At 39.0% G+C, this 23,161-nt stretch overlaps 2 protein-coding genes across 5 annotated transcripts in view; one reads left to right on the forward strand and one right to left on the reverse strand.

Moving 5' to 3' along the window:
• Positions 1-23,161, reverse strand: part of LOC134655682 (uncharacterized) — a 500,300-nt gene that overhangs the window by 60,063 nt on the left and 417,076 nt on the right. The gene's annotated exons all lie outside the window — the stretch shown is intronic.
• LOC134656008 (uncharacterized) overlaps positions 17,980-23,161 on the forward strand; it is a 30,998-nt gene continuing 25,816 nt past the window's right edge. The window contains exons 1-6 of the mRNA XM_063511525.1: positions 17,980-18,002; positions 20,244-20,417; positions 20,676-20,888; positions 21,120-21,312; positions 22,109-22,184; positions 22,663-22,874. Coding sequence (XP_063367595.1) covers positions 17,980-18,002; positions 20,244-20,417; positions 20,676-20,888; positions 21,120-21,312; positions 22,109-22,184; positions 22,663-22,874 — 891 coding nt within the window. The remainder of the gene's footprint in view (positions 18,003-20,243; positions 20,418-20,675; positions 20,889-21,119; positions 21,313-22,108; positions 22,185-22,662; positions 22,875-23,161) is intronic.

The raw sequence follows: 23,161 nt of genomic DNA on the forward strand, positions 1-23,161 counted from the left end.
TCATTCTTTTCCCGCCCATACCCTCCATTTTTTTTTGTTAGCCTGGTTTAGTGTCCCACTGCTGGGCAAAGGCCTCCCCTTCCTTCCTCCACTCAACCCTGTCGTTTGCATTTCCCCGCCAATCCGGATAAAATGCGTCCAAGTCGTCCCGCCATCTCCTCTTTGGTCTGCCTGAACCCTGGCCTACACCATCGATGGTGTTCCGTGGGTCCCACTCGGTAACCCACAGAATGTTCTGTGCGGTAACCATTTTGGCCCACCTTTCAGGGTGCATGCGGCAGACATGTCCCGCCCAGTCCCACTTAAGCTTAGCGGTCTTGGCACCTACATCTACAACTCGAGTTCTGGAGCGCAGTTCCGTGTTTCTGATTCGATCAGTTCTGTGCGCTCCATCGCTCGCTGGCATACCTTGATTTTGGACTTTAGAGCCTCCGTTAATGACCAAGTTTGAGCGCCATAGGTTAGGATAGGCAGAATACACATGTCGATGAGTTTGCGCTTGAGACACAAGGGAAGGTCACCCTTCAATAGCGCCTTCATGGACCAGAAGCTCTTCCATTTTTGTTACTTCTTGAATTAAAAATATTTGTTAAATTTACAATTTTATTTCAAATACGAGTAAGTGCTTGGTCGTAGAATAGTTATTTGTACAACAAGAGATCAAAGTTTGATATTTCTTCGAGTGCTTATTTTGAGTCCCGTGCAAGCGAAAGATTCTATACTAGATTCACGAGCGTAGCGAGAGACACGAGTTGCGAATTACCTATTCGCACGTGTATCGTACAACGTTTTACAGTACATATGGCACTTTAAACTTTCGACATACGCACGGAAAGTGCTCTTTCCCGCACTAGTTCGGGAAAGTAGCACCATATGAAAAAAAAAAATGAAAAAAATGAAAAATTATTTATTTAGGTAAATGTTTCGTTTTAACAATACAGTTAATGGAGTCTCCTAGTAAGTAAAATATACCTGTGACAGGAGACCCCGCTCTTCCCAGCCAACATTTTCGTTCTAACAATTCGATATATATTTGAATTTAATTTAGTTTAGTATAGTCTAATCTAAAAACGACCTTACACTAACATAAGCTAAAATATACATTATTATTATTATTGTGTGTGTGTGTGTGTGTGTGTGTGTGTGTGTGTGTGTGTGGGTGTGAGTGGGTGTGCGTGTGTGATTCTACGATCCTGATTACACCATAGCACCATAGCACCATATGTACTGTAAAATACTATTATTACAAGGTAACAATGGATCAAGGTCTATTGTCATTTTGTAGGTACTTAGCAACAAATGTGTGTGGTCGATAATCGATAATCCTCATAATTCATGGTAATATTTCAGTATTGGAGGTCAAAAATAGTAGGCCGTTTAGGAAGTTTAATTATCTTAGAATTTTTGCTAGCTTTGCTCGCAGTCACACCCCCCACGCGAGATTTACTTACAGGCCAATTCGAACGTACACTGATATCTAAATAAATGTCATTTAGTTATCTTTATTCCTAATGAGTGTCCAGGTGCATGTATGTACATACTAATAAATAACTAAAACTAAAACAATAAAACGCGAAGTGCTTACACAATGTACCCTCGGAGATGGAGAGGTTATTTGTGTTTATATTTCAGGACAGGTTCGGTGTAACGCAATTAAGTCTTTTCCCTCCAAGTAAATATTTGAGCAGTACTCAGCTAGCTGCCTCTTCAGGTACAAGAACGATCTCTTCAACAGTAGGTACTTGCTTCGTTAAAGGGGCCCACTGATTACCAGTTCGCCGGACGGTATCGACCTGTCAGTTGTTCGGAACTGTCAACTTTTTGTTCTAACTGACAGGCCGATATCGTCCGACGGACTGTTAGTCAGTGGGCCCTTAAGAGTGACTATAGTAAATCGACTTTCATGACTGGGCGCGCAAGTGGATTTTATGATGCTTACTCATTTCGCTATTTTCGTACAGTCAGCAGCAATAGTTGCTAAGCGGGCAAGTTGTTCAAAATGATCTTGACGCGACTTTATTGTTAAGAGAATAAGAGCGCGTCAAGGTAATTTTGAACACCTCGCCCGCTTAGCAACTTCTGCTGCTGACTGTACGCGTGTTTCTAACCGTCTTCAGAAAACAAAGGAGGCTCAACTTTATATTTGGATTCTGCTTCGGGCGTTCGAGTGGTGCACGTGCGCGGAATTGTTTTCGTTGTTTTTCGACTCAAAAGTCGTTTTTTTGAGCGTAATACCTGTATTTGTCTGTGTTTTTGTCCTTTTGTGCCGTTTAGTGACTGTTTTCGTGATCGTATTGTAAGTATTTACGTTTAAGGGAGAAGGCGGCATCTACTCGCATGTGAGCCAGGTGCCCCCTTCTCCTTGGCTCCGCAAAATGGAGTCCGACCAATTTGATCCAGGGATCCCTGAATTTATTGAACACCCACCATCACCCGCTTACCACATGGAAGTTGAGGATTCACCGGCTGCGGTTTCCCTTGGTCAAATTTTCTCTCTAACTACCCCTACTAAATCTGACGTTGTTTTAAATACCCCGTCCAAAGACCCCAAATCCAACAAAAGCTCCAAAAAAAGAGAAATTGCTGAAATTATTGCTAATGGCTCTGGCTCGGACAAACAGGACGAAACATCTAAGATCCCCCGTACAGAGCAACATTTACCGTCTTTTCCTAAGACACCCACCCCACCTTTGAATACCGCTCCCTCCCAGTCGCTTAGTGTAGCCCCACCTGATAGTCAATCTCCTCCCCTATCACAAGGAACCCCGAACACAGGTTCGGTGAATAATGAATCTCAGTCTTCCCAATCAAATTCTCAGAATATCACTCTGACCCCCCCCTCCCAGTTCCAAACACGAAATGAGTACCTAAACTCAGATAAAGGCCCTTTTATCGTACACGTGGCCCGCGAGGCTTTGGAGGCCGACTCCGGAGCCTACTTGCACCCGGTTAAATTTGGTCAGTTTCTTTTTACAAATGGCGTGACTAATATGAAGGACGGCGGTATAAAAAAGATAGGTCGGAACAGGCTTAGCATCGAATTTGTATCTGCTGCCGGTGCTAATCAGTTTTTGTCCAGCTCTTTGGCCTCCAATAATTGCAAAAAGTTTATTCCCTCCTACCACATATCGAAGACTGGAATCGCCAGAAATATCCCCACAGATTTTTCAAACGATGACATTCCAAATTTAATCAGGACACCTTATGGCTGCGGCAAGGTTGTTAAGGCGAGACGGTTAAACTTCAAAAAAAGAAATCAAGCGGACAACACTACCCAATGGGCCCCGTCAGAGACGGTGGTGTTGACATTCGATGGTCAAATTCTCCCTGACAAGGTCTTCCTTTTCAATTGTGCGTTAGAGGTGGTTCCATATTATTATCCGACTGTACAGTGCTATAAATGTTGTCGATTCGGCCATGTACGAGCTCAATGCCGCTCCCGCCCTCGCTGTTTTAAATGCGCTCAACCACACGAAGGAAACGAATGTTCGATTGATCCTCCTACTTGTCTTAACTGTTCTGGAGATCATAAGGCCACAGAGAAAGTTTGCACGGAATACACTAGGCAACAGCAAATTAAGAGGATTATGGGCGATGAAAGCATCTCATACCAAGAGGCAGAGAAAAAGGTTCCTAAAGCCCGCAAGCCCTATAACGAAGCTGCACAGACAACCTCGACAACCTCGTATAAAAAAACTGTTTACACTAAAAAAAAAGTCCCTGCCCCATCAAACCCTCATGGCTATGACCAGCAAGCCCACAGAGCGCTAATAGCAGATTATAATGCCCCCCAACCCGCCAATGGCGTAATGTTCAGAAATCCTGCAACCAGCTCTAGTTCTTCTCCGGTTGCACCAGCGCAGACTCAAATGATGTCTTTACTCCAGCTCTTGCCTATGATTAATTCGCTCATCTCGTCTCTAGTGTCAACTCTCCAGCAAAATGCTGTCACTCTACCGCCCAACGTTGCCAATATTCTAATGAACTTATCCCCCTTCCTTTCTGGTGGCCCTATTTTTGGGCCTTATGAATATGGCTCTCAAGTTTATTCAATGGAACATCAGGAGCATCAGCCGCAATAAGGCTGATCTCCTGTATGTCATTCAAAAACACAACCCTATCTGTATAGCTATTTCAGAATCCTGGCTAAAACCCGATTCCCATTTCAATTGTCCTAATTATATCTGTCTGAGACAAGACAATCCAAAAGGTTACGATGGCTGTGCCCTTTTGATCAGAAAAGATATTGAATATTCCATTTTAAGCACCTCATCTCACCCTTCGTTTTATATTGTTGCTTGTCAAATTTTAAAATGTACAGTTGTATCTGCATATATACCTCACCCCTCTACCAGAATTGTCGAAGACTTTTGGTCTTTTTTGGAAAATATCCCCGGCCCTTATCTAATTCTAGGTGATTTCAACTGTCATCACACTCTATGGGGTTCTCACCAAAGCAGTGCTCCAGGTCGAAAAATGCTCGAGATAATGGATTCTCTCAATCTGTGCTTGTTGAACGATGGCCGTCCCACCCGACGCTCTGCTCCATCACAGAACCCCTCAGCAGTTGATATCTCCATTTGCTCTCCTTCTCTGGCTTCACTTTTTTCCTGGGATGTCCTGCCCCACAGTTTTGGCAGTGATCACTTGCCTATCATTATGTCTTACTCTTCTGGCTTTAAAGCTCGCTCGGCTCCCGCTCCTCTACAAAAGTTTAAGATAAATAAGGCAGATTGGCCGCTTTTCTCTGTTACTACAGAAAATAAAATTAATTCCTTGCCCCCTGTCTCACAGTCCAACTGTCTTCAATGTTATACTCTATTTTGTCAGGCCCTATTGGAATCAGCAGAAGTTGCCATCCCTCTTAAAAAAAATTCTGCTAACCGTCGTCTCTCTCTACCCTGGTGGGATTCTGAGTGTACCTCCCTTGTTAAGGACAGGAAAGCTGCCGAAAGGGCGTTTTCGGCTGAAACGACCATGCAGAACTATTTAAATTTAAAAAAGGTGCAAGCCAAAACTAAAAAAATACTACTTTCCAAAAAAAGGGATGGTTGGACGAAGTTCTGCGAATCTATTTCCCCTACAACTCATCCTTCCGTCGTATGGCGAAATATCAAAACTTTCCGAAATGCTTGTTCTTCTTCTACTCCGCCCTCATCTTTTTCCAATTCACCTTCTTGGTTGGACGAATTTTCGGACAGATTGGCACCTCCGTATGTGCCTAATCGGTCCGAACTTCCGTCCAACTATACTGATCACCCTGATAATAACGACTTCCTTTCTTCTCCTTTCCATCTCTCCGAACTGCGCCTTGTCATGGATTCTCTTTCCGACTCTTCTCCTGGCCCCGACGGTGTCTCCTACTCCTTTTTAACCAGATCCAGTTCCGCGGCTATCTCTTACTACTTGAATCTGATCAACACCTTCTTTATCTCTGGACTGGTCCCAGACTCTTGGAAAGAACAATTCGTTATCCCGATTCCCAAACCGGGCAAGGACTCTAACCTTGGAGCATCGTACCGTCCTATAGCCCTCTCGTCCACTCTTTGCAAAGTTATGGAGCACCTCTTGAAAAATCGTCTCGATTGGTTTTTGGAAAGTCGAGGTATCCTTCCGCGTTTCCAGTTTGGCTTTAGGAAGGGGAAAAGTGTCACTGATAGTCATAGCATCCTTTCTACCGATATTCGCCTGGCATTCTCTAGGGGTGAGTCAGTGGCTGCAGTTTTTCTGGACATTTCGGCCGCGTACGATAACGTTCTCCTTTCAGTGCTCAGAGACAAAATGTCCCAGCTGAGTATCTCGTCTAAGGCAGTTAGCTTCGTCTGCAATTTGCTGATGTTCAGAACCATTCGCGTGAGATGGCAGGGTGAAGTACGGGCCATCCGCCACACCTGGAGGGGTCTCCCCCAGGGTTCAGTCTTGAGTCCGATCCTTTTCAATATTTACTCTTTTGACTTGCACAAGTCCGTAAACTGGGCCTGCAGAGCACTACAATATGCGGATGATGTGGCAATCTACTGCACGGACAAAAGCCCATTTCGGGCTGCGGATATGGTTAACGGAGCGTTAACATCATTAGGGTCTTGGTTGAACCTACATGGTCTCTCCCTTTCCTCTGCTAAAAGCTCGGCCATTGTATTCTCCAGAAGTCTGACCACCCCACCATGCCGCATAGTCTTTAACGAAGAACCCATTCCCATAGTAGACTCTGTGAAATTTCTTGGGGTATTTTTTGATCGCCGATTTGTGGGGTCTTCTCATCTCTTATACATCGCTAAAAAGTGCGAAAGAAATTTGAATATTCTAAAGGCTCTCTCGGGTGCTTGGTGGGGAGCCCACCCATACTCACAAAAACTCTTATACAACGCTTTTATCCGCAGTCTATTAGACTTTGGCACTTTCATTTTCGAACCGTGTAATAAGGCAGCGCTTACCGCATTGGAACGCATCCAAATGAGGGCTCTTAGAATTGTTACAGGCGCCATGAGACCATCCCCAAACAGAGCCGTTCAAGTTGAATGTGTGGATCCCCCGTTAGATCTAAGACGACAACTCCTCGCAGACCGCTTTTTATTTGGAATTTCTGTCCTTTCCTCCCACCCTCTCCTCCCAAAACTGCGTCTTCTTCAATTATACTGTACTAGTAAAGCATACTGGCACAATAAAGAAAAGCCTAACTTAGTTCGCAGCCTGGAGAGACTAACTGCCCTCAGACCTCCCATTATGAAATCTTCTTCTCTCCCTATGTACACCGTTCCTTTCGAAGCTCTCACTCATTCTCCCACAGTGATAACCAATATTGGCATCGAGAAAGGATCTACATCGGCTAATTCAATTTTTTCTAAATTTGTTCACGCTCGCTTCCCAGCTTACCGGCTCTTCTTCACTGATGCTTCTAAATTAACGGACCAGGGCTGCGTGGGAGCGGCCTTCCTCCTTGCAAATTCTCACATCATGGCAAAATTTAAACTTCCTCCCGAAGCATCTGTATTTTCCGGTGAATGCTTGGCCCTCTTAAAAGCCCTAGAATACATCCTTACACATAAGCTTCCCAAATCTGCTATTTTCTCAGACTGCCTCAGTGCGCTCCAATCCATTTCGCTTCGCCCTTTTAAAAAATTTGCATGCAACTACCTTATTTGCCAACTAAAAAATTTTACGTATAAATGCCATTCAGCGGGATTGGAAGTAGTTTTTGTTTGGATCCCTAGCCACTCGGGAATAGTAGGTAATGAGAGGGCGGACAAAGCAGCCAAAGAGGCTGTCCTTGATGGCGATGACTCCTTCTTCAAAATATACCCACCGGATGTTCTGAGTATCCCTTTTAACTACACGAGGAAAAAGTGGTCCCTCCGCTGGTCCCGGGCTAAGAAATGCTTCTTTTCAGAAATTCAACCATCTATCCCATCCCGTCCATGGTTCTTCAAAAATAGATCTCTTTCCAAAAGACACACTAGTATTATCATTAGACTCAGGTTAGGTCGCGTCTGTTCGTCCGAGCAGTTATATGAATTTAAAAAGAAAGATTCTCCCATGTGCGATTGTGGTAACGAGGTTGGTAATATCGACCATATTTTCTTTAATTGTCCGCTTAACAACAAACCCCCCGATCTATATTCTAATCTACCGAAACTTAATGTGCCGTTGCCTACTAACATGGCTTCCCTTCTATATCTAACTAATAATAAAAAACTTATGTGCGTCGTAAGCAAATTCATGGCTAAAAACAACATAAATCTATAAATGTCCAAGTTAGAGATATATATGTACATATGAAACATATCTATTTATTTCAACGTTCCGACAAATTGGTTCTAATTTGGTGGTGGTAAATGTTAAATTGTGTATGTCGTATTTTGTTCCAGGTATTACCCACTTTCATGTTGTCTTTCGGTACTCTTGTAACCTACCCTCTTGTCAGCCGTGCGAAGCTCGTTACTCGATTTTGGCAGAATTGTGCTTAACTGCGCGGTAGCCATAGACAAAAGAGTGAAGTGAAGTGAACTTTATATTTTGTTACACGATTATTCCGACAATTATATTTATTTACATTTAAATCCAACATTTGACACACAACAGAAATCATGTTTGTCTTTCAGTTAAAAAAAAAACAAATATGTTTTGCGAGCTGTCCACAATTTGTACGATTTATCGTTGACTTTTCCGTTTCATCCGCCAGCGCCAAGGTTTTCGCCCTATTTATGTATAGACTTGAGGAATTCTGGAGTATTCAAGTCAGTGCATATATTTAAGCTGCTTAAATCATTTGCCCGTGCATCTACGTGCAACAGTTGTTTGCTAGTTTTTGTGCAAATATTTTGCCATAAATATTTGAGTCAGTTCAGTCAATCTGAATTCGCTTCCTCACAGTAGGATTATTTAATCGTATGGCGTATATACATAAACATTCTCAGACAATATGTGTAAGTAGCTAAATAAAATATTTATAAATCCACATTCAGGCCATTCAGGGTCCCGAGCCACGAGATTACGTCAGGTGTTAATTTATACAGATCATCCGGGGGGGCTGGAAAAGAGTGCAGAGGGCAGCGCAGAGTCTCGCCAGCCCCATTTATGGCGGAAATAGTTACAGCGTCCGTGACCTGTCCTCAGTCTGTGTACACGACACCAGAGTTTTCGTGGTAGGCCAAAGCCGTCTGGCTTCGCTGTTGGATCTATGGCTTGTAGGGTAGGATTGCCAGATGCTCGAAATTCCTCTGGATTCTCACTACTTTCCGACCAGGTGTATAAATTTTTGAAGGGCGAGTATTTTAGGTCGAAAGCTATTTATTGCTCTCGCCATGAAACACTAAATCATATTTTTTTAACCTTTTCCAGATATTTTCGCCTCCAATGACACTCACATGTCATGAATATAAAAAAATATCTGTCCCCCATGTTATGTCCATACCATCTTGTGTGAATAACTTAAAAACACTTATTCTTCTAACAGCTAATTCGTTATGAAGGACGATTAGCGAAGTGAGTCAGCGCCATTAAAAAAAAACCGGCCAAGTGCGAGTAGTAGGTAGTAGTTTATAGTATTTGTTGTTATAGCGGCAACAGAGATACATCATTTGTGAAAATTTCAACTGTCTAGCTATCGCGGTTCATGAGATACAGCTTGGTGACAGACGGACGTACGGACGGACGGACGGACGGACAGCGAAGTCTTAGTAATAGGGTCCCGTTTTTTACCCTTTGGGTACGGGACCCTAAAAATCACGAAACATTTCGATTAATTGACGGTGAGTTTACCTCTAAGATAAGTTGACAACAAGATCTCTTTACTTACAACTCTTACAAGTATGTAAAATTGGTAGTAGGACTAGGAGGTAACATTTAATTTGATTGAATAAAAACGTTGTTGACCATATATTATACTTATTTCAGTAGCTAACAATAATGTTAGTTTGTAGTTGATTTGTTTTGGGAATGCGAATCTAATATGTAAGGTTGTTTGTTTTTCCTACATAGAAACCTGAGTTAGTAATATGAAACACAATATTTCACGAGTTATACGGATTATTCATCTGATGATTCTCACAAACAAAAGCCGTGAAACACTTCATACCTGGCAAATACCTGAAATCGGCCGTCCTCGGCAGCCATTATGAATATTTACCCAACCGTTGTTAATTCACACGCTTGTAATAATCCTAGAGCAACGTGCAAACCAAATTCAAAAAGCCAGTCAACTCGCCTAAAACTTAGAAAACTGTTTTGTCTCACTCACAATTATTATTCACTCCTGAACCGTGAAAGGGACAAGACTAGTTTCAGTTGCGTACCACTTGCAGCCACGTTGGCGAAGTGTTTAAGTATTTAAGACTTAAGTGGGTCTAACTAAGCTTACTCGGACTGGCCTCTCAGGAACCAGGTAGCACGGATTATGCCAGAGTGAGATGTTAATGTACCTCTAATACTTTAACAGACGTAACATGGAATGTTTTAGATAATGTTAAACCATGATAAACAAAGGAGAAAATTACCAAGCCTTCCCGTGTCCAGGGCTGGAATCGAACCAGCGTCCAAGTATATGACGATTTCCGATTTTTTCCCTTTGTATATGACATTTATTTAGTTTAAGTTTAAATAGTAGTGTGATTACTTGTAAAAAACACAAATTAAAATATTTTCATATAAAGTAAATCAATTTGTTCTATTTGCTATTAGAAAACATACGATTTTGCGATGAACTTGCTTGTATTTGACTGATGCGTACTTGCGTAGAATTGAATCGATTGTTGTATCACAAATGTTTTACCTAGGTAACTGTCCCCAGATACATAGCCGTAATTGGTTTATACATTTTATTATGATACGAGTATTTCTATCACGCGACAAAAATAAGAAAATATCAGTAAGAATGGCCTGGCGAGTAGTTTAAAATCCAATACCTGCTGCAATAAAAGACAGGCTGCCACTACAAAGTCTCTTCCGTCAATTTGGCTGCAGGAAATAAATTGGAAGGCCAAGCGCAGCCGGCGGTAAGTCCGCGTTAGACCGGTATTAGACTCGGGATTGTGCCCGCAGGCCGCCGCAACAAGTGTATACTTGTAGATACAATTTAATACACCTTTGTCGTGAGTGAGATTGAACCCTAGATAAAAGTAGTACAGTCATTTCCAGAACACAACCACACAAAATATATCAGAACACACAATTTTGTCGAATTCTTTTGCAATTTTTTTTAGTACCTAATGTATAGACTTCGAAATATTTTCAACTTTGCATTTTAATCATACTATACTTGCACTTGCAAACGCAAATAGTTATTAGTGTGACGTCTCCTCCAGCTGTCACTGTCGACGACTTGCCACGTGATTCTAACAGATGGCGCTAGTGAGGTAGAAACCTACATCGCACTTACGGAGTTTCAAATGTCACTTACTATATATATACTCCTTCTGACTATCTCTCAATGGACTTCGGTCCCCAGGCATAACACTCGCCTGGAGAGAGTACTCTCTATTGCCCTCTCTCTACCTGCCTAAACTAGTTTTGTATTATTTGTAATTAGGTACATTTCCCGTCTCCCGCCTCAAATACCTCTGTTCAAACAGAGCGCTAGTGTGCAAGAATACCGGTAATTAACTGTAAACGTAGGTAATAACTAACATCATTTCAGAAATCGTCTGAATTTATACCACGTTACTTGCTAATAAATAACAATGTTTATACCTTGTCTTTTTTTCTCTAGTGTTTTAAATAATGCCTAATAAGTACCACATGCGGGTGAAAGCTTCAACGACACGCGACGGGCATTTTCCATCATGGACCGCTAAAAGCTCACTTTGCTCGGCTTTCTGCGAGCACGCCCACGACTGAAAAAAGTCACCATAAAAAATAACGATATCAATACACACGTAATACCTACTTAATACTTATTTTTTATGATGTGATATACGCAATGTTAAATACGTAATATCGAAACGACAAGATAGTTTGTATTTACAGGAAACTAAACAATATTCTACAGTCTTGATAAATTAAAACAGTTAACAGCCGAGCGGTATATTATTATAACAAATAACAATTTCCAGCACCTGCTAGCTTAAGAACCTATCCGTTGACTAAAATCCGCGCACTCTCTTAATAAAGCTCCATGTAAATAAGGATTAAAATCCTCTTATCTCTTGCTCGATAAGCGCCAGGCAACAGCACAATACGTTGATACCATTTCCAAATTTCTACCCCATTTGCTGCCAAAGGAAACCCGGCCTTGTTCTAACCGTATCAAGTTTATATTTTCCGTCAATATTAATTCAACAAAGTGAGTTTGTTACAGTTATTTCATTGGTATCTTGACACCGCGATGTTTTGAAAATTATGAAGTAAAAATGGCTTGGTTAGAGAAGAGATTTTCGCGAAGCTCAATTACAAGAGGTCACGTGGGAAATCGGCGGAAGGTTGGAACATATAAAATGTCACCAATGGGAGTACCTATTCTGTTAGCGACAAATTAGAATTACAAGCGCCACTTTGATGCTTAAACCTGAATGTGACTAGATATATAAGTATTTGTTAATTATTCATATTTTAGTAAATACAAACTTCGTGAAAATAAGTCTTTATGTTTAAGAAAACAGTTGTTATACAGTACATAATTATTGCCATTTTTATACAGGGTGTCCCAAGAAGTAGTGATATACTGAAGCTGGGAGGTAGAGGACCTAGAGGGCTATCTGAATCACCCCCATGTATGTTCCGCGATTTTTCGTTTTTTAGGAGTTATGATTTTTTTTAATTTTTCACCTATCGCCGAGTACGATGAGATTTTTATTTATGGTGACGTGAATTATTGCGGTAGATGCTTGATTTTTTTTTGTGTGCTAAGCTGATAGATAGGCCAATTCAGTATGGTAACATTTACTATCGTTAGATCTCTGAATAGAATTAAAAAAAAAATTAATGCCAAGAAAGATAAAATTACCCAGTATGTTTTATTTTTCTAAGCGCCCTTGAAGTTGTGAAGATACTGGGTAATTTTATCTTTCTTGGCATTAATTTTTTTTAATTCCATTCAAAGATCTAACGATAGTAAATGTTACCATACTGAATTGGCCTATCTATCAGCGTAGCACACAAAAAAAATCAAGCATCTACCGCAATAATTCACGTCACCATAAATAAAAATCTCATCGTACTCGGCGATAGGTGAAAAATTAAAAAAAATCATATCTCCGAAAATACGAATAATCGCGGAACATACATGGGGGTGATTCAGATAGCCCTCTAGGTCCTCTACCTCCCAGCTTCAGTATATCACTACTTCTTGGGACACCCTGTATAATCCTAATACCTATATCTAAATAAGCTTGGATGTGTTGTTGTGACCCAAATGTTCAGTACCTACTCGTAGCGTAGTGACCGGAATAATATTCAATTTTTCCTTCTTTTTCACGTCCCTTTAAACACGATTTTTACCCTTTCAATCTGAGCGCCAGGTTTATATTTAAATTGAAAAACATATTGACAAAAGCCAGTTTCTTGGTTTTATTTTTTTGCTAGTAGCTTATTAAGTTGATTGGTAGGTTTACCATTATATGAATCAAAAATCGAAAATGTACAGTTAATTGTGTAGATATTTGCCATAATGTCAATATCCGGGAAGAAAAATGAGGACTACATTTGTAGTCATCGACTATCGTCTTTAAATAGTGGCGGAGGGTTTAACTTTGTCCTCGGGCAAGCCGAAACTAATCTGGCTGGCTTTCTTTGAGATCTCTAGAATAAGCTCCTGTTTTTCTCAAAATAGTATAGGTAGTCCGTTGGAAATTGAGTTCTATGAATGCACCGCTACTATTTTGTTGGACAATAATATAATTATTTTATAAAAAATGCCAAATGAAATAAGTGGTCAGGTGACTTACTAATTTTACTTTTCTGTTAATGTAAATCTCTGTTTTAATATATTGATTAGGTAACCTAAGCAGGGAAATTATAACACACGAGTATAACATTGAAAAAGCAGCGTGCTAGCCACGGAAGAGGAAAACAACTTCCAGCTGAGATAAGGAAAAGAGGATGATAACGTGCTCATTCCATCTACTTACTCCTGCTCGAAATACATGTACGGAATGCGTATATGGGTGATTTATGTTCAAAGGCAAGTGCCAGTTTAAGAGAGTTTGGGAATGCTCTCCCAATTCTCTTTTTCAATCTAACTATATTTTAGTATTCGATAGAAGTACATATGTGTATGTAGGCATGTAATATTATGTATGTATGTTTGTATCGTAATCGTATTCCACCATATGCAAACTACTGAGCTGAGCCAATGTTATCGCATGAGGTGACTGGTCGACATAGAAATAAGGGGAAGTGTTACGTAGTACACAAAAACCCATAATTGGGTTAAAGATTATAAACATCTTTCATGTTATTATTTGTGAAATAAGAAATAATAACATTAATAACCGTTATTTGCGGGAAGCGGTGATTTTGAGTTTGCTGCGACAAAATATAAGTTAAGCTGAGTAATTTGATCTACGTTTATTTTACATATGCAGGTCATTAGACCAAGTTGTTAGTTGTTGTCTCAGTAATATCGGGGCAATGGAAGTTTTCGCCCAATTTACGGTATCTACCTGAGACAGGCTTGCGCGACAATATCCAAAGGCTTACCTATTCATAAACACAACTGCAACGGAAATTTAACTTTATAGTCCAGTCATAGTTTTACCTTTCTCTCTTATGAAGAAATGGTGCAGTTAAGGTCGCGTTTTATAATATAAAGATTCGTGGCATGTGTAACTGTACGAGATCCAAACGAAGATAGAACAAAACAAGACAAGTGACATAATTATCGATGGATACGGGTACTGTTTAAAAATTAGAAAAGGCAATCATTATTTAATTGATCTACCTTGATACATAAGAATATATTCCTTACGCCTTTTGTACTGTAAGGTTTTTTCTTTTGTGCAATATAAATGAATAATTTAAGCTAATTTTACGGTTTTAAAAACTCACGTATTTTTAGTTACTGGCGCTAAATGTTTCGCAGAGCCTAGGTCTCCTGTTTCAAGCACTAACAGTGAATGAGTAGTCTACTGTAACAGAAAATTATACTTTTATTCAAATTGACGAACTTCTCTTATTTTTAAATATTTTTGGATAATTATTTTTTAACAACAATCTAGAGCAGTTCAAAATCAATTCTGCATTGTGAAAATTATCGACGTATTTAATAATTTGTTAGAACAAGTAGTGAAAATGTTATACCATCTTATATTTGTAATCTACTTATTTGATATCCCACATCAAAATCATAATCTTTGTTTGAAAAAGAAAAAAAAAACTTTGTACCGCCGACTTTATAACGTCACGGTATTGTAGTGAAACTGTAAATTAATTTTCATTCCGAACATTTAATTTTCTTCTACTCACCCATATTAGGTCGGATAATAACATGGAAAACAGATAATGGTATTAAAATAACATATAACCGATATAAATTAGAATAACACCGCCAGGCTCAACGTGATACCTACGGTTATGCAAATATGAGCCGACTTGAATTAACATACGAATTATAAATATAACTAATTCTAGACAATATTCATCTCAGAATACATAAGTGAGAATATGCACAGCAGCTAGAGGGTAAGTTATTCGGTTGTATTATGTTTCAAATGTATGGGGAAGATAAACAAGTTAAAAACGTTTAGAAACTATTTGCTTTATACTGCACTCACTACTGTCTCTAAATTAGCTTTTGTTTTTAAATCCGAGGCAAATAATGTCAGAAAAATTAGTTTAGTGGTTCTGAAGCCACCAGTGATTTTCTTAAAGCTGTGTTAACGTTCGTGTACTAATAACAAATAATTAAGCTTTTTAAACAGTTGTAATTTTGTAGGTATATTTAGTTTTCACTTCTTGAAACTCGCTTTCACTAAATAATCAGGTATGACTAGTGTGCTGCACACTAGTATTCGATAGCACACTGTGTGCATAACATACGATGCGATGCAATGTGTAGCGAATGCATACGTAGCACAGGTACGTGATTTACCAACTACATGTTACAGCATTTAGAAGCAGCTACATGCGATGGCAGTTTAATGTTAAAAACCGGAAAATGCATTGGTAAATGAGATTGAAACATCCCTTCAGATACCTAATAAGGAAAAAAAAAAATTATAATAAAGGAACGAGTATCATTACATTTTTCGTTACATTTTTTATATTGAGGATATTTTCTTTAGGTAATTCAGATAAACTCTGAGCATTGGTAATCAGAAGCACATGACAAAATTGGTTGCGTTTTTGTCGTTTTAGCTATGGCATCTAAAACGGCCGAGTTCATTATTAACTATTTCAATAGAGGTAGACCAACATAAGTCTGCAACGATTTCGACACGAAGTGCAAGTGTTGTTTTAAACGTCAGTATTCTATGAAATTATGACGTAAAAAAAGCGGCCAAGTGCGAGTCGGACTCGCCCATGAAGGGTTCCGTATTTAGGCGATTTATGACGTATAAAAAAAAAACTACTTACTAGATCTCGTTCAAACCAATTTTCGGTGGAAGTTTACATGGTAATGTACATCATATATTTTTTTTAGTTTTATCATTCTCTTATTTTAGAAGTTACAGGGGGGGACACACATTTTACCACTTTGGAAGTGTCTCTCGCGCAAACTATTCAGTTTAGAAAAAAATGATATTAGAAACCTCAATATTATTTTTGAAGACCTATCCATAGATACCCCACACGTATGGGTTTGATGAAAAAAAAATTTTTGAGTTTCAGTTCGAAGTATGGGGAACCCCAAAAATTTATTGTTTTTTTTTCTATTTTTGTGTGAAAATCTTAATGCGGTTCACAGAATACATCTACTTACCAAGTTTCAACAGTATAGTTCTTATAGTTTCGGAGAAAAGTGGCTGTGACATACGGACGGACAGACAGACGGACAGACGGACAGACGGACAGACGGACAGACAGACAGACAGACATGACGAATCTATAAGGGTTCCGTTTTTTGCCATTTGGCTACGGAACCCTAAAAAACTCTTGCACTGCGTTTGCTATCAAAATCGTTGCAGACATATCTTGGTCGTTAGACTAGAGTTACCTAGTCGTACAAATGAGATCGTGAAATATGAACTTGTTAGTATGTTGTCAAATGATGTTGTCAGAGGAGTTTATTAGAGCATTTTCTTATGGCAAATAAATGAGCGTTTTCCAAAAAAATTTACATTTCATTCATGTCTTCAAAATTTTGACTTCTTGGACTCATTTTACTCAAAATCATTTGTACATTCACGCCTCATACATGAAAAAAAGTGTCCCAGAATTTTGTATGAAAAAATATTATTCCAGTGCGTCACGTTCAAACAAATAAATAATTATTCATACAAAAATGTGACGATCTGGGAAGGAAATCTTGGGACACATTTTTTCAAGTTATGGGGCGTGAATGTACAAATGATTCTGAGTAAAATGAGCCCAAGAAGTCAATATTTTGAAGACTTGAATGAAATGTATTTTTTTTTGGAAAACGCTCAAATACGGTACGTACACCCAGCTGCAAAAGTGCATGGCCCCTTCATAATGTGTCTATGCAATTTTGCAGCTTGCTGTACATGTAAAATATGTGTTTTGATGATTCTAAGTTATCTGCAAATTGATTTGGCAAAGCAAACGGAATCGCAACAAAATTCAGGGTTAATCCGAGTTTTGGCGTTTGGTGATTGATTGTCCGGCGCGGCGGGCAGCCGGCGGGCGGGTCCGCGTTATGATAAGCTACGTTTAAAGTACAAGCAGCTTAGTTCGAGTTACTCGAGCCATGTTTAAAACTCGAGCTTTCTTGTTTAAGTATTTCTTAGACATTGAATTTAGTTATATAAGATTTATTGTACGCGCGAAATGGGCAAAATTGTTGATACCTTTATAATTTATAACATGTTATACTTTTTACACAATTTTGACAATAAAATATTATCTTATCTTATCTTATCTTGTGGTGATACAATAATATATAATTGTGTTTTTTACAGGTTATACGAGAGGATGGGCAGATCCTTCAGAAAACACACTCACATCACGTCTCATTTACCTACTTTATTTTGAGTGAGAAAGAGAAAGTCTATAGATAATAAAATCTAGGGGTGGTAATAAAAAAATGCAATAAGTACTAGAAGAATTTAAAAATCAGCAGTACGAGTATGCTAGCACACGTGTACAAGCTCATAGATGTGTTTTACATCGAGCAAGCGCAAAACGTTAATCATTTAAAAATCGAGAATAAGCTTGGGACCAGAAACCTTGGACACAGTGTGACTATTTCAGTCTTTCATTCATTTTATCACTTACAACTCGAGCAGCTCGAGTTGTCACAGTTAGTCACATCTCGAATCAAACCCACTGCACGTTTATCTTATTCGTCCCATCTCTACGAGGGGTCATCAATAACCCTGAGATCAAGCAAACAGCGCTTGATAGAGTTGTCATCGAGATGACTGCTTGATGAAAGGTAAAGGATTTGGCCGGTGAGTAATGCGATCTGTTGACTCAGCAAGACTGGTATCTATAATGTACCCAACAGAGAAATGCGCAGTTTCCCTATCTTTCAAAAACTCGTTGCAGATTCGTCCGCGCTTTAAGTCTTTTTTTTTCGGTCTACCTTCTTCTGTATATAATTTAATTAATTTAGTTATCTGTTGTTTTATTGATTATAATTATAACATTAATTTTTGGTTAGTGAATGTGTAAAGTCATGGGAAATAAAATGGAGTTAAACTAAAATAAAATAAATACCATTATTTCAAGCATGGGTACCAATATTTTGCCGAGTCAGGTTACAAGTTTTTTTAATGCAATTCGATAAAGTTAAATTCGATTCGAATTCGAAAATTTTCTTTAGTGATTTTAATATCAATGACTACGGCAAGTGCGGCATCAGAATGCGCAATTGCGCAGGTAATAAACCTCTGTTGTAGTAAGACTGTGAAACACGATATTCCAGTAAAGCGATTATGGCGTAGAGATTAATGATCCATTGCAAATAATATGCTCCGTGCTTCAGAAATCGAATTCCAAGCAAGAAATTTGACTAGAGAATCATATGCACCGATATTGTAACCAACGCAAGACATGTAGTGCATCTAAGAGATGTAATAAAATACCTAAGTAACGAATCTACAAAAACTGTTTTTAGGGTTCCGTACCCAAAGGATAAAAACGGGACCCTATTACTAAGACTCCGCTGTCCGTCCGTCCGTCCGTCTGTCACCAGGCTGTATCTCACGAACCGTGATAGCTAGACAGTTGAAATTTTCACAGATGATGTATTTCTGTTGCCGCTATAGCAACAAATACTAAAAACAGAATAAAATAAAGATTTAAGTGGGGCTCCCATACAACAAACGTGATTTTTGACCGAAGTTTAGCAACGTCGGGCGGGGTCAGTACTTGGATGGGTGACCGTCTTTTTGCTTGTTTTTTACTTGTTTTGCTCTATTTTTTGTTGATGGTGCGGAACCCTCCGTGCGCGAGTCCGACTCGCACTTGGTCGGTTTATATTTTCACGTTTCTTGAGAACCTAAAGCTTTCCTAAGAATACTTATTTTTTCCGAAACCTACATTTGAAAGTAGTTAGCATGGCGCTCTAGCCGCCTTTGTTAATCGACTTGCTGAGTCTAACCTCACCGCACGTTCTCGTACCTAGGTACCTGTTATACTCGTACCTAAACACTAATAAGTGAACTCTCCAGTTTTCCAGCACTATCGAGCCATTATGGACCTGGCTGTTTCCATTACGGACCATTGTCCCTCACGGAGGCACTGGCAGCTTTGTTTGTATTGTCTGTAGTGCTGTCCGCCTTTAGGTACCGCTCTCTGAAAACAAACACCTGCAGTGATGAGCACAGAAAACAGGGGCGTTTTGAAATGCGGCGGTTTAACGATTAGCCGGATTGTCATTGCGATACGTTCTTCAATAAGGCGGCCTACGTTTAGCCGCATCGTATCTACTATTTGAAACTACTACTATACTATGGAATGCAAATAAAGATCTCTATCTCTATATCTCTATCTCTATTTAGATTGTAGAGTGACCAGTTCTTTCGGTCGCCTACGTAACCGGAGTTTAACAATGCTTGCAATTTAATTTATTTTTACCATGGTCCCACCGCACTACATGTGTTTCTTTTCCAAAAGCCTACAGCAATTAAAATGAATTCAATTACCTGAAGTTCTGATATTATTCGCTGAAGAACGTTATGATTATGATCTGGGTTTATTAGGCGTCACCAGTTTTCTTTATAACCACGTGTCACTGGATAAAATATTTTTAATGTATTTTTTTCATGATTTCCACAGATCTAGAAAGACACGCTTGTATAGTGTGTCAAAGGAATGTCTTATTGCAAACATAGACAGAGAGAGTCATACTATCTTTGTCTAACACTAGAACTAGCACTCAAAAGAAAAGGATGAGTATCGTTTTTTTGTTCCTATTTACTGACAAATTGGTTTATATATATATTATACTACTCTTTGTTTCACCATCTATATGTACATTGTTGATCTGTGATTATATCGAAGCGCGATTGATGTCATCTGTCATTCTAGTCAATAAATGTAATATGTGCTGAATATGTGAGAATATTGTTATATTAGTGTTTAACTATGGTTTAAACAGTGAACGAATATGCATATTCGTAAATAAACAGTTCGGGAATATTAGTGCTGTTGAATGTGATTTTTGACAAATGACTTATGTGTTCCAGAACGGTTGCTTTTCTCGTATTCCTGATATTAGCGTTATGCGACGCCACGCAGGAACTGAATGAACACAAGTATCTTCATTCACTGAAAGGCAAATCGTACAGAAACCATGCTTTGATCCGTGGTGTCCCTAAAGATTTCGAAGATTTAGAGTTCTTCAAGAAACTAGAAATTTTGTATAATGTCACACTTTGGAAAAAACCTACTTTGGTTCACAATGCAGTGGAGTTTAGTATAAGTCCCGATAACTTAGCTGAACTCTATAGGAATACTGCGAGGCAGCCTATTCATCTTACGACGTTGACGAAGAATATACAAAGGTATTTTTACTTGCGCAAAAATGTATAAGATTTTACTCAGTTTTATAGTATGATACAAATGACCCACTAATTTAACAATGTATACGATTCTCATAATTGAAAATGGTATTTCAGTGCCTTCGACAAACAAAACGTTCGGCCGTATACTAGAGGAACTTTGCAGTCATTTAATTGGCACAGTTACTATCGCCTCGACGACATTTACGACTGGCTCAAAGACCTTAGCGACACATACCCGGATGAAGTCCGATTGCGTACTATTGGAAAGAGTTATGAAAACCGGACAATAATGGCAGTGAAGCTTGCCTTAAAGGGATCTATAAGGAGGTAGCTATATTTACTCTCTACATAGCTTTATTATAATGAGCGGTTATTTACTGTATCATATTCGGCATCGCTAAAACCTTGAAGAAACTTGGGAACAGTGTCTCGCGACGCGTGGTGCGTTACATTCGTCAATTGGTGAATTAGCAAATCTTAAGTAAGCGTTTTATGTTCAAAATATAATATAAACTTGATATTATTCATATCTTTGTGAAAACATTTTCCTTGTTACAGATCCAAGATTATAGTCGAAGGGGGTTGTCATGGAAACGAATGGATATCTCCAGCGTTTGTTACCTACATGTTACATACATTACTAAATTTCAAAAAGTATGAAAACGAAGAATTGGAGGCTATTGCTCTCATGTATTCTTGGGTTTTCGTTCCTGTAATGAACCCAGACGGATATGAATACGCTCATATGACAGTGAGTCTGGATATTTCACATATCATTTAGGTATTCGTTGCAACCATTATGTTACAAATGTTCTTCAAAAGGTAAGTATGTACAATCATGGACCCTAGGGCGTGGCAACATACTTTACTTAGGTATACTACAGGGGCCTACTAGTATTTTGTAAACTCCGATATACTTTTTCGTTTATCGAGAGAAAGGGGAAATTACTTTTATTACTTTTATTAGGATTAAGTACTATAAAATAACTCAGCGCAGAATACAACGTAATACCGTTTCATATTTCCGACATGAAATATTTTTGTATCTTAACAAAGAGTGATGATTAAAAGTTGAAATGGAAGAAAACATCGTGCCTCGAATTTGACAGCTAAAGTAGATGTCGCTGTCACACAGTCCCGTTTTATACGGTATCTCTGATTATCAAACTTTGTCGTTTAAACCGTTTAAACAATTCAATCAACAAATCTGGTCCAGCTGTTAAACTCGGTACTATTTTTTCGCTGAATCTGCTTAACCTTTTCGACGCCGTGTCAAACACAAAAGCTGTCTCTCAGACGCCACGTCACCGAAGTGTCAAAACTGAAATTGAACTTTATGCATATGTACCTAGGTTTATGTTGCTCTGTGGTCTATGACCGATTAATACGTCTTTGGCGTTGGACCTGCGGTGCGTATTTATCGGTCATTGGCGTCCAAAAGGTTAAAACCTGCAAATGATGATGGGCTCGAGTTAATGTTCACGTCTGTCAGACAGAACCTTAAGACTTTACACATTTACCACAATTACTTACACTTTCGATTTTAGGATCGATTATGGAGAAAGAATCGCCGTGGTGGTTATGGCGTTGATTTAAATCGGAATTATGGAATCGCTTTTGGGGGTAAGTGTAGCTAACCCTAAAACCTTTTTTTTCTTTTTATTCTTTTTTTCGTTTCTGCAGCGCATCAGGCATCTTTGCACAAGCTCGCACGGATGACTATTATGCGATAGTACGAAAGAGAGTTGCCTCGTTGCTCTGCAGAGTGCGTGCCAGCTCGAACCCCATCCTGACTACTGTAGCGGGCCGATACGACTCACCTATAATGCGGCAGTTTGAGTGTGTCATAACCGCTACTAGGTGATAGGTTAAGTTATTGCTGTCTGTGTATGTTGTAAATCGCTTTCTGTTTTTGTTCCACTAACACTTAGTTTTTAATCTTAATTGTTACTAACCATTATGGGCCATTGTTGTCTTTTAAATAAATAAATTGAATTGAATTGAATTAAATCTTAAGATTTAAAGGTATTATCAATTAGGTAGTTATTTCAATATATATTATTATATGTAGTTATTATAAATGTCTTCCTTCTACTAACAGCTCACTGCCCCGACAAATCTAAGATCGAAAGTCGTGAATATTGCGGTGATAGTCCGTTCTCCGAGCCAGAATCGGAAGCCATGGCACTATTTACAAAAGAAAACAGCGATAACTTGGAGTACTACCTGTCCTTCCATTCCTTCGGACAGCACATTATTTTACCTTACTCTACAACTATAGAGCATAAAGATAACTACAATGTTGTGGTAAGTTATTATGAGATAACATGAAATTATGCCTTACATAGGCATAACATACATACATCTTATCGGAGCTTAACTTTCATGATACCTAAGGTATACTGATCATTTCTCTATACAAACTTGTAGCTTTTCTCCATGAACAACTATGTTATAGAAAATAATTTATACTGAATGTGTGTTTATCGCAGGTGCCTCATGGGGAAGGCAACTTTCAAAGGTTTTTATAGATTCCACCGGCCATATGTTTCCTCTTTTTTCTATTGGATTTTGCTTTAAGGAGTCCAGTGCATAAAAAC

This window comes from Cydia amplana, chromosome 17 (genome assembly GCF_948474715.1).
Source record: "Cydia amplana chromosome 17, ilCydAmpl1.1, whole genome shotgun sequence".
Lineage (NCBI taxonomy): Eukaryota > Metazoa > Arthropoda > Insecta > Lepidoptera > Tortricidae > Cydia > Cydia amplana.